Source organism: Vigna radiata, unplaced genomic scaffold (genome assembly GCF_000741045.1).
Source record: "Vigna radiata var. radiata cultivar VC1973A unplaced genomic scaffold, Vradiata_ver6 scaffold_408, whole genome shotgun sequence".
Lineage (NCBI taxonomy): Eukaryota > Viridiplantae > Streptophyta > Magnoliopsida > Fabales > Fabaceae > Vigna > Vigna radiata.
The window spans coordinates 120,681-132,838 of NW_014541810.1; the positions used below are offsets into that span (position 1 = coordinate 120,681).

General features: G+C 39.0%; 1 protein-coding gene across 1 annotated transcript in view; it reads left to right on the forward strand.

Annotated features, from left to right (window-relative positions):
• The first annotated feature begins 3,801 nt into the window (after positions 1 to 3,801).
• Positions 3,802 to 12,158, forward strand: part of LOC106778324 — a 14,052-nt gene continuing 5,695 nt past the window's right edge. The window contains exons 1-3 of the mRNA XM_014666270.2: positions 3,802 to 4,063; positions 4,250 to 4,338; positions 4,481 to 6,071. Coding sequence (XP_014521756.1) covers positions 4,635 to 6,071 — 1,437 coding nt within the window. The 5' untranslated portion in view covers positions 3,802 to 4,063; positions 4,250 to 4,338; positions 4,481 to 4,634. The remainder of the gene's footprint in view (positions 4,064 to 4,249; positions 4,339 to 4,480; positions 6,072 to 12,158) is intronic.

Genomic DNA, 12,158 nt, shown 5'->3' on the forward strand with positions numbered 1-12,158 from the left:
ACATTAATGTATAAAGAAGAATTATTATATACATGAGAGGGAACTTGGTGAAATCTAACCCCAACAACATACTCATCTCATATAAATCAACCTCCATTCATCTTTGTGCTCTTTTGCCACTGATCAATTTTATTTTGCTTTATTTTATTATTTTTGCAATACAATCCATGATCTCTTTTATTTTAAGTCTTAATTAATCTCGTTTTCTCACAACTGTTCAGCGTCGAGAGTCCTCTGGGATACAATACTTGGTCTTACCATTTTATATTAGTTGTGCGACTCGATACACTTGCCGATTTGCCCCAACAGATACTAACCTAGCTGACACGTCTTCTTCTCCTTTCATTCACTTTCCTACGATTTGGGTTGCTCGCTTGCTCCTCCCGAGGTCGCTCGTGTTCCTTCGACTTGCACCGTTCGTTCTCCTTCACCAATAGAGCGGCGCGGGGGGGGGGGGGGAGGTACCTGCAAAAGACACTCTGACGCTCAAGTTAGGCGTGAATTATGGAGCCTTGACTCTCAAAAGAGTGATTTTGTTATCACTGTAGAGTATTTCTGAGTGTGAGTAAAGCATACCTGACTTTTAGCCTTGATCCTGTATTTATAGGTTATCACAAGCCTAATAAAATATAAACAGACTTACCTTAAACAGTGTTACCTTAAAATTCGGTTGATTGCTCATAAACAACTTTATAATATCTTTAATCATATATCCTTTGATTATTTTATCCTCAATATCTTTAATAAGATATCTTTGATTGTGCTGGACTACTAGCCTAATAATAAGCGTTGACCCCATTATGGCTCAATATCATTTAACCTGCTTTGACCTGGTTGACTGACACTGCTACAGTGGACAGACCGATTGCTATTAGAGACCAATCGTTCGGCCTAGATATCATACCATTAATTTTGCATTAAAATATACAATGTTGCTGATAAAAAAAATTGTGTTACTCACACAATTAAATAGGTTTAATAGGTTCAGAGGTCCCTATTTATGTGGATTGGTTCCAATTAGGTCCTTCTATTTTGGAAGTGCTTAATTAGGTCCCTAATTTGATAAATTTGATTCAATAATATCCTTTCCATTAAATGCAATGAACAGCGTTAACTTTTTAAACAGAGTGGCATGCTGATGCATCCTTTTATTTCAAGATGGCAAAGTTTGAGTTTTATACGTGGATTTATATTATTGTAAATTGTCAAATATAATAAAAGCAGAATTAATAAATGATTTCTAGAAATATAATTATAACTTATTAAACCAATGTTTCCTATTTTGATCTTTCCTATTTTGGGGTCGATGTCTGCGAAATTGGAGAAATTAGGGTTTGTGGGTGGGTTCGTCCTCCTCTGTTTCGTCGTGAGCAAAGGAAGGAAAAGGAGCCTCAGTTGATTTCTTTTTTGTGCATTTCGGCTCAGTTGTGTGGGCGGGTCGCTTGGATCCCAGCTTCACCGGTGTGGAGGAACGCTGGGCCTAGACCTTGGGCTGGGGCTAGGGTAGATCCGTGGGCTTCGGTTTGAATTTGACTCGAGCTGGTTCGGAGTAAGGGTCGGATTCGGATTCAGAGGAGGAGGAATTGGGTATGGCCTGGAGGGATGGTTTGCATAAGCAGGGAGAGTGGAACGTTGCTTTTCGTCTTCTTCTTTTGAATAATCGTCTTCCTCTTCAGAGGAAGAAACTTGTGTTGCTGCTGCATGCTGTTGAGAAGAATGCGGTCAGTCATCATCTTTCTCAGATTCGAAGGACAAAGCAGATGAAGGATCTTCCACAGGGGCAGGACGCTGCTTCGGCTTCTTTGTCATGGTCGAAAATTTGGGAATTTAGGGTTAGTAGGGAGTGACAGTGAGAAAGAACTCAATACAGAAAAGTGAACAGGTTTTTTATAATATAATTAGTTCTTTCTATAAATAATAAAAATAAGATTAAACATTTTTATTATCCAGGTATAAAGCTCAAACTATGTCACCTGGAAATAAAAAGATACGTCAACATGCCAACTGTTTAAAACCTTAACGTCGTCCATTGCATTTAACGAAAATGATATTATTGAGTCAAATTTATCAAATTAGGGATCCAATTGAGCACTTCCAAAATAGGAGGACCCAATTGGAAAATAGGAACCTCCGAAACTATTAAACGTAATTAAATATGATGATGTATAAATTAAAGGTTAAACCCATTCAGAGGTCCCTATTTTTGTGTTTTGGTCCCACATTCGTCCTCGGCTTATTTTATTTGCCAATTAAGTCCTTAAGATTGAAAAATTGCAAGAAATTGAACCCTGCCGTTAAATCAAGTTAACGGGGTTAAGTTTCAGCTTAGTTGTGCAGGTGAGGTGGACAGATATCTTTACGTGGCCAGCATAAAACCTTTTAATATTTGTTTTATTGTGTATAGCCTTGTACGTGGCAATATTTTAAATAATAAAAATATTGTTTATTGTATACTCTTCGCTGCGTCTAGTTTTCTTCTTCCTCTGCATATCTACCATTGTTGCCGCTGCTTGCCGCGCCTCCCCTACAGCTGCTCGTCACCTCCAACAGTGGAGGGTTTGAGAGAGAGAGAGAGGAAGGTTATTGGGTTTGGCTCCAACGGACTTGCCCTTTGGCATTAGATCTTTATCGTCTTCAAAGAGTGCTCCTGAAGCTGAAAGGTGGGGCTACTGTTTCTTTTCTTCTTCTCATAACTTGTTAGTTTCCGCGCTTACATTGTTTTGCTTTGTTTCGCTTCAAGTTCGATCCCAAGTTTCAGCTTCTCTAACGCGCTTCTCCAAATTCGCTTGAAGGGCCTCTTAGGTCGCCGCCTCTGAGCCCTCAACCTCTGGTGGGCTCACGGTCCAACAAATTCTGGCCAATAATTGGAACATTCTAGACGAAACCAAGGCGATTGGAAGAGTCATGCCACTGCCACAACTCAATCTATTGATTTGATCAAACGCCGCTTGCAAGTAAATACCCTGTTTTCTCTTAAATTGATTGGTCTTTGTTTTAGGGCATGGGTGTGATTGTTCTGTTTTCCAATTTTTTTTTTTTTTTTATCTTGGGTTGTTAGAACTTGACCGTGTGTGTTGTGGTAGTAGTGGGAAAAATTGAAGGTGAGGTTGGATATTCTGGCGATGTACAAGAAGATTTCCCTAAGAGATTACCAGTTCCCTGACTAAATATCAAAACCAACACGCTATGTTATATATAAATTACTGGATCCGAACCCGAAAACAAGAATGGATTTGGAGGCTCTGTTTGGGAACCCGTGGTTCAAGATATCATTGAATTTAACGAGGCTGTTCGAAACAACGTTAGATGGGGGTAGTAGGAGGAAGAAGAGATTCACTTTGAGTGCTCACGTGGAGGTGGTGGAGGAGAAGCTTAAGGAAGTAGGTGGGGTTTTGGGATTTAAGGTTGAGGTAGGGAAAGCCATTAACGATGCAAGAGGTGGTCGCCAACGACGGTGTGACAACTATCTAAGTGGTGTAGTGAGAACAGTGAGTGAGGAAGTTCTAGGGTTTGTAGAAGGAAGAAGGAAGAAGCTTCAATTATTTTAAAAAAATTATTCAGAATAAAAATTAAATAATACAAATAATTAATAATAATAATAATAATAATAATAATAATAATAAAAGTTAAATTGATAATAATAACTAAATTTCTATAATAAAATCCACATCAAAGGTTTTGTGCAAGCCACGTAAAGATATCTCTCCACCTCACCCGCACAGCTGAAACTTAATTCCGTTAACTTGATTTAATGACAAGGTTCAATTTCTTGTAATTTTTCAATATTAAGAACTTAATTGAAAAAAAAAAAAGTCTTAAGGAATGAATATGGAACAAAAACACTAAAAGGTGTAACCTAAATTAAAATTGTATTTTAGAAGGAATTTGAAGGAATTTAAGTTTTGGCCCATGCAGTTCCCGCTTCTCTCGCTCCTCCTGCTGTCTGAATCATCCTTCCCTTTCAACCTTCGACTTTCTACTCAAACCTCCAACGCAACGCAACACAAACCTAACTCCTCCTCTTGTCTTCTTTTTCTGCCCCAATTCAATTCTCATCGGATCGGTAACTTCCCTCTCCTTTTCATTTTCTCTTTTTTCATTCACCAATTTTCTCGTGTTGTTTTTCCGCATTGTTTGTTATAATATTTTTCCATAAAACCCTTTGTTTAGTTTGGCTGAAACTAAACCTGTGTTTCGAGTTCTAATGTGTAACGAACCCTATCAAATTAATCAGGCTGTTATTTTGCAGGGTTTGCAAATTACATTTGGAATGAGTTGCAATTCCTAGCCCCTTGTAGTTTTCACAGGCGAAAGGCACCAGGGTCTTAATTAGGAAAGGTAAACTAAATTTGGATGGCCTTGTGTTGGTTTGGTAATAAATTGGAATTTCTGTTACTCCTGCAGTGGTTTTGTTTCATTGTTAACTTACTGATGCTACTGCCTCTCACTTTCTGGCTCCTTAATTTGATGTAACTTTCAGGGTTTGCATTTGATTATTGTTTGTGTTACACACTCGTCGTTGGTTTCATTAGGAGACAAGTCAGAAGCAGTGCTGTTAACATATGTGGTGTTGAGTTTGTTGTGGCGCCTAGATTCTGTAGCGTGTGGAAAATGTGATTCTTGGTTGCATTACCATGGAAAAGAAAGAGTTAAAGGAGACAGATCAGCCAAGTCCTCGGGCAGTTGGAAAGATAGAAGGGGATTCGAGTGAAGAAGATAGGAAAAAACACTCAGTGCGGCCAGAAACACAAAATGTAGATTGTGATAGCTCTGAGTTTGGGAATGATCAGCGTATTGGTTATGATGCTCTCAAGTTTGATGATGAGCAGCATAGTATGCCAGACAGGGTGGATGAGGTGATAGATGTAGAGTTGAATACTCATGAGGAAAGAAAAGACAATGTAGCAGGAGAATCTCATCAAGAAAACTTGGAGACCGGTACCGTTCCAGATGACTTGTTTCAAAAGGATCATGATAGTGATTCCATGGAGTTTGGAATTGAAGTTAGCATTGTTGGACAAGAGTGTTCAGGTGTTAAAACAGGCAGTGGAGATTTTGAGCCTGAAAGACAAGAAGTAAGTCTAGATAATTTTGTGAAGCAAGGTTTGTTCATAGAGAAGGATGACAGCAGAAGCGTGGAATCTGCACAAATGAATAAAAAAACAGAGAGCACTTTAGAGGGCAGTAATTTGGAGCCTGATGTTGGTGGAGCTGTGGTTCCTGGAACTGAAGCTGGCTGCAGCACATCTATGGATACTTTGGACACCAATCCGGAGATTCCACGTGGGGTTGAGAAGACAAAATCTCTTAGAGACTTTGTTAAGGAGAAAAGTATAATAGCAGTCTCTATGGTGCTTCGCCGCCTTTCTGTAAGAAGAGACGAATGTACTGTGGCTAAATCTGATAACATGGGTAAGGACCCTTCAGATTTATCAAGAGACAGTGACAGCAAAGAGGTTCCTGAGAAGACAGGGGAGAAAACAACATGGAATCCCTTAAATTATATTAAAACATCATCTGTTGATGCTGAAAAAAGAATTGTCTCAAGGGAGGAACCTATAAATGAAGGTCCACCACTACCTATACCCATGAAAGGAAGGATTATAGTGTACACGAGACTAGGGTGCCCAGAATGTAAAGAGGTTAGGAAATTTTTGTATATGAAAAGGCTTAGATATGTTGAAATCAACATTGATGTCTTTCCTAGTAGAAAGATGGAGCTAGAGAAGAATTCAGGATCTACCTCTATTCCCAAGGTTTTTTTCAATGGAATACTTATTGGAGGCTTGAGTACACTAAAGTCCTTAAATGAGTCTGGCAAACTTAATGAGAAGATTGACTACCTTATTAATGAAGTACCATCATTTGAATGCCCAGTTCCTCCACTTTCTGGAGAGGATGATGTGTCCAGTAGAGGGGCGCTTGATGAAATGGCTCTAATTGTCCGCAAAATGAAAGAATGCATTGTTGTGAAGGACCGATTTTGCAAAATGCGGAGGTTTTCTAACTGCTTCATTGCTTCTGATGCTGTGAACTTCTTATCAGAAGATCAATATTTGGAAAGGAAGGAGGTAAGCTTGATCTCAAGTTTCGATCACATTCTAGTGTGTTTTAACAACATTGTATATTCTCCAAGTGTAATCGTTTGATGCATCTATTAAATTTGGTTGCCCCAAAGAAGAATAGTGATGCAATTAGTGCTGTAGAAAGTTTGTCCTTTTTGTGTGGTGTCTCTTAAAGCATTATTATTAAGTTAACTGGAAACAATGTTTGAGAAATGGGAACCTAATTGCTTTTGATTTCTTTTTAATCACAAAATTTGAAGACTATGGTTTAGCTTAGTTTCTACATGTAGCTTGTATCTGGTAGCTTTTGTTTGAAGATACTATTTAGATTAAATTAAAAAGTTGGTGTTTACACTTGGTATCATTTTTCTTTTTGATTCCTATATGAAACAACTGTACATTTTAATTTCTATATGAAAATGATTCCTGCTGTTTGCTAAGTTGTATCGGTATTAGATTTGGTCTCTTTATTTGACATCATTTTTCATTTGGTCCCTATGTGAAAGTTATAGACTTCATTTTGGTCTTTACATAAAAAAGAATTCCACATTTTTGTTCGCACCCTTGTCATATCATCAATTGTTTTGTTCCTTGTGTGAAAAAAAAATATAATAAGTGGTAGGGGTAATTTACGAATAATCTTTCGTATAGGAATATGATGGAATAAGCACCTCCAAGCTGTATGACTCAAACAAGGTGGAGACTTCCAAATAGGTTAGTGGTTGCGAAAGCTTGATGGTGGTAGGTTTGGTGTGGTGAGATGGTGGGTCCTCCTCCAAGCTATATGACTTAAACAAGAGGAGAGGCTATGATGGTGTTTAGGTGCTCTCAAGAGAGGTTGGACCAACTCAAGAGGAAGGTTGACTAGAGGAAACCTAGAAGGGGTGCTCTATCTTTGGTGACCTTAGTTGAGTAGTATGACACAAATTTGACAACATAAAAATATTCAATTCAAAGGTGAATTTACATAAGAAGAGACATTTCAATTTATAAGCTTAGGTAATCCTAAAGGTGTCTCCAAATTGTAGAAGCAACACTCTAATATTTTAACTTGGAGACCAAGGTAAAATTCTCTCCATTAGGAGGATGACACATGGCTACTACTAAGGAGAAATCCTCTCCATTAGGAGCATGCCACATGGCAAGAGCATGTGTCTCATAAGAGAGAGAAACTTGGTGACCACTCTTGCCAAGGGGCCACAAGCATCTAGAAGGCTTGCTCTCCAAACTAGCTTTTTACCCTAAGATTTAGGGCTCATCTACTTTAGACCCAAAACCCTACACTACAATCCGAGGCCCAAAAGAAACTCTAGACTACTTGGTCCATTATACAAGACCTAAAATAAACCTAATTTACTAAAAACTTACTGATGGCCCATGATAATAAGAGTTTGAGTCTACCTTTCCCAGATGACTCCAACTCTTCTTGAGTATGATTGGTCACGACTAAGGGGTATGCCATCATCCATTCTCTCTTTAAAAGGATTTGTCTTCAAATCTTTAGGTTTATTCATGACAAGACCCTTTTCTCATTATTTTACAACTTGTGTATTATTCCTCTAGGATCAAAGATCTATTTGCAGTAGTCATCAAACAAAAATTCAATTAGAGTTGGCTTGTATTTATTGGGCTTGGGCCCAAGTCATCACATTGCTTGTGCTAAAAGGAAAAGAAGGGTTTATAAGCGTTTATTCAATTAGAACTAACGAAAAGAAACAAAGAGGCAAATACAAGCCAATGAAACCTACTCTACTCTTTTTATGCTTTTTTGTCACTCTGAAAACTCTTCATTGTGACCCCATCTATGATCATATCATCTCCCCAGGTTGGAGAGGATTCGACCTCGAATCTTGAAAAACCTGCAACAAAGAGATTAATGACTTATTTCGTGTATAAACCAAAGGAACTCCTCCTGGATCAAATGTCAACCTGCAAAAATCATCAGACATTTTGTGAATGAATTTATGTTGACCAATCATTGTATATAAACAAGTAATAGTAAAAGAAAGTCTCCTTATATTTTTATTATATTTGGTGTTGAAAACTAGGAGACCATTTTTAGAGAAAAAAATATTTTTGTCTTGAGTTGAATGTAACAAAAGGGGTAACACTAACTCATGATGTGTTTCAAAAATGTTTATTGAAGAGTTGGAAAGAAGGAAAGAGGGAGGTGAAAGATTGTGCAAAATAAATTTGGAACAAAGGAAGAAAACTTAGTAAAAGGAGAAAAGTAGAAGGATTGAAAAACTCCCCTGTCATGACTTGGATCTATTTGAATGATGGGAGAGGATGGTGCCTTCAGTAACACTTCCTTTTTTGCTAAGACTTGGTCCTTCTCCATTTCTCTCACAAGTTCTTTTTCTTTCTTTTCTCTCTCCTCTCTTTCTTTTCTCTTAGTCTTTTCTTTTACTCTCTCCACGCTTTTTTTTTCTTCATTTAAAGAAGTAAGCAATCTAGAAAAATAGACGGCTCGACTCTAAAGCTAAACAAGCTAACTTGGCCGACTTTAATTGCATATACCCATCGACAACCAACAACCTTTTTGCCCAGGGGAAGTGGCACAAGCTCCCAAGTATAACTGTGGTCAAGAGCCTGCATTTCTTCAATCATGGCTTGTCGCCATCCAGGATGATCAAGTGCTTCTCTCACATTTTTAGGTATAACCACAGGAGATACTAAGGATAAAAGGGAATAAAAGGAGGGCCAACCAGAATCATCTTCACCAGGAGGCGTGACAGGAGATGGTGACGGAGAAGAATCTGAAGGAGGAGATCCACCATTTTCTGGAAGAGGATTACTCATCGGGGTACTGTGTTGAAGGATATCGGTATGTGGAGAGGAAGGTTCGGGAGGACCTTGGACATGACTTGGATTGACAGAGGCATTGGAGATATTAGACTCAATTACTGGAAGAGGAAGGACCTGGTGGAGGATATGAACATCTTGAGCAGATGGAGAGAAGAAAGGTGTTTGTTCAAAGAAAGTAACATTAGCAGACATGTAATACTTCTTGGTTTGAGGAGAGTAACACCGGTACCCTTTTTGAAGTCGAGAATAGCCCAAAAAGACACATTTAATCGCACGAGCAGAGAGCTTGTCGAGCGCTGGAGACATGTCGTGAACAAAACAAACACAACGAAAGACACAAGGAGAGGTGTGAAAGAGAGGATCATTGGGAAAGAGAATGGAGAAAGGGACTTTATTATTGAGAGAGGAGGAGGACATCCTATTAATAAGAAAAGATGCAGTTAAGATGGCATCCCCCCAGTGATGAACAGGAATATGAGCACCAAGCAAAAGGGTACGAGCTGTTTCAACCAAGTGTCTATTTTTTCTTTCGGCTATACCATTTTGCTGGGGTGGATGAGGACAAGTGGACTGATGCAAAATACCATGGGAGCTAAGAAGTGAAGAAAAAGTTGATGAGAAATAGTCTTTAGCATTAACACTTCTTAAGACTTTAATTACTTGACCAAATTGGTTCTTGATTTCATTCGAAAAGGATGTGAAAATAGGTAACAATTCAGAGCGATCTTTCATTATGTAAACCCAAGTACATCTAGAATACTCATCAATAAAAGTAACAAAATACCTAAAACCAAAAGAAGAGACATTCCTAGAATGCTAGGTACAATGATTATAGATAACCCAACACACTATTACCTACTTTAGGCTCTACTATACTAATCATAGGTAGACTTAATAATTATTCTAACATTAAGATCATACACACAACTCACACAACTCACACACAACTCACACACAACTCACACACTAATCAATAATTCTAACACTCCCCCTCAAGCTGGAGCATACAAATTGTATGAACCAAGCTTGGAATAGATAAACTTGATTTTGAAACAGATGATTTTTCTTGAAGAGTTTGAGGCAGTGTGTTATCACAATGAACAACTAATAACAACTTGTGAAACTTCAACTTCAAAAGTGGACGACGGAGAGCAGTGGTAGACAATGACGGAGAGTAGTGGTAGACAATGACAAACTGCAAGGACGAAATTCCTCATCAAGTAAGGATGGGACCTGTAGTGGCTAAATGCGACAAAACTGCAGGGACTGCCATCTCTGAGATTGATGGGTGATGGGGCCTGTAGTGGCTAAAAACTACAAATCTACAGGGACTACCATACTTAGCTTGCAATGTCTTGGAAACATAAATGACAAACTGCAAGGACTGAATCCCTATCTCTGAGATGGATGAGTGATGGGGCCTGTAGTGGCTAAAAGTTACAAACTACAGGGACTACCATACTTGGCTTGCAGAACATACTCCCCCTCACTGTGAACGGTGGAAACAGTGAAATTGTTGATTGGGATTGGAAGCATCACAGTTGCTAAAGATAAACACGCATAAATGACTTCGACCAAAGAGATTTCCACTAAAAGTGGATGACGTCCTACGGCAGCAAACAATATCAAACTCCAAGAAACAGATTAAGGCCTGTAGGGACTGGATTTCCATCATCACTAATAGATGGGGAGCCTTCAAAGGCTAACAACAAATCTGGCCTTGGTATAACTCATCATGAATCCGTTGGACAACTAACTCAGCTTTTGCCAATCTGGCTTCAATTTCAGCATGTCGAGAACTAATTGTAGAAGACAAATCATCCTACTATGCATCAAACATAGCAAGGAACCCCATATCAAAAGCCATTAAGGCACCACCACTGCGCTTCCCCAGCTTCTCATGGGTGTGGATAAAGCAAAAGAGTCAAACCACTTCTTGCGGATACCCATAATGCAACCTTCTCCAAACGATATCGGTTATCAAGGTTTCCCAACTGATGCAACTGTGAGGAGAAAAGACGGGTGTATACCCATTGCTAAGATAATTATTACTAGCAAAGAGAACGGCCCAAAAACCGAGAGTGGTGAGAGGAAGGGAAGCACTCTCAATATATACTTCATGGTGACAAGGAGTAGCACGCAACTGACTATGGCTGAGGGAAGAAGAAGCCATGAGAGAGGAAGATCAACAACATACGAGAAGAAGGAAGTGGGCAGTAAAGGGATGCGGAATATGACAAAGTGGAACTGAGAGACGAAACCCACAAGAGTTAAGAGTTGGCTCCTCTCCTCCCTACGGCAGAGCTGGATCGTATTCGACCCCCGTCGCGGAAGCGTGCTGTGAGGAAGACGAAGATTCTGTGAAGTAAAAGATGGCAGCAATGGCTGCTATGGAGGGTCTAAACAGAGAAAGGGAGGTCTGGCGAGTCGACCGGAAGCGGCGCGATGTGATTTCGATACCGATAGGGCGACGCGTGAAACATCAGACTAAAACTGAACTTGGCTGGGAAATTACAGGACTTCCCACTGAAACACAGAAGCTGAAAGACTAAACTTTTAGGGAGCCGCCGGCGGCTATACAGGCCGGCCGTCGGCGAACAATAAAGGGAGCCGGTAGAGAATCAGAAAACCTGTTCTGATACCATGTTGAGATTAAAAACAGAGAAAATATAATTCTAAAGGGCTTAATTGACACTCCTTATGTTCTATTATTTATATAGATAAAGAGATGATACAATAGGGAGATGGAAGGTCAAGAGACAGTCCTAGAATGCTAGGTACAATGATTATAGATAACCCAACACACTATTACCTACTTTAGGCTCTACTATACTAATCATAGGTAGACTTAATAATTATTCTAACATTAAGATCATACACACAACTCACACACAACTCACACACTAATAAATAATTCTAACACGCAAAGGTCCATCTACACTATACAACTTATGAGATAGTAAAAGAGATGAGGGGAAATCTCCCTTATGTGTCTTTGCATACACATAGGGTAATATATTTATAATAATAAGAGTGTGGGCTAAGCCCAAATACAAATGAACATGTAAATGAAATAAACACAATATCTAACACTCCCCCTCAAGCTGGAGCATATAAATCATATGTTCCAAGCTTGTTACAAAGATAGTCAATTCTAGGTCCTCGCAAGGACTTAGTGAATATGTCTGCCAACTGGTTGCTTGAGTTAACAAACTCAGTCTTGATGTCTTCAGATATGATTTTTTCTCTAATAAAATGGCAATCAACTTCAATGTGCTTGGTTCT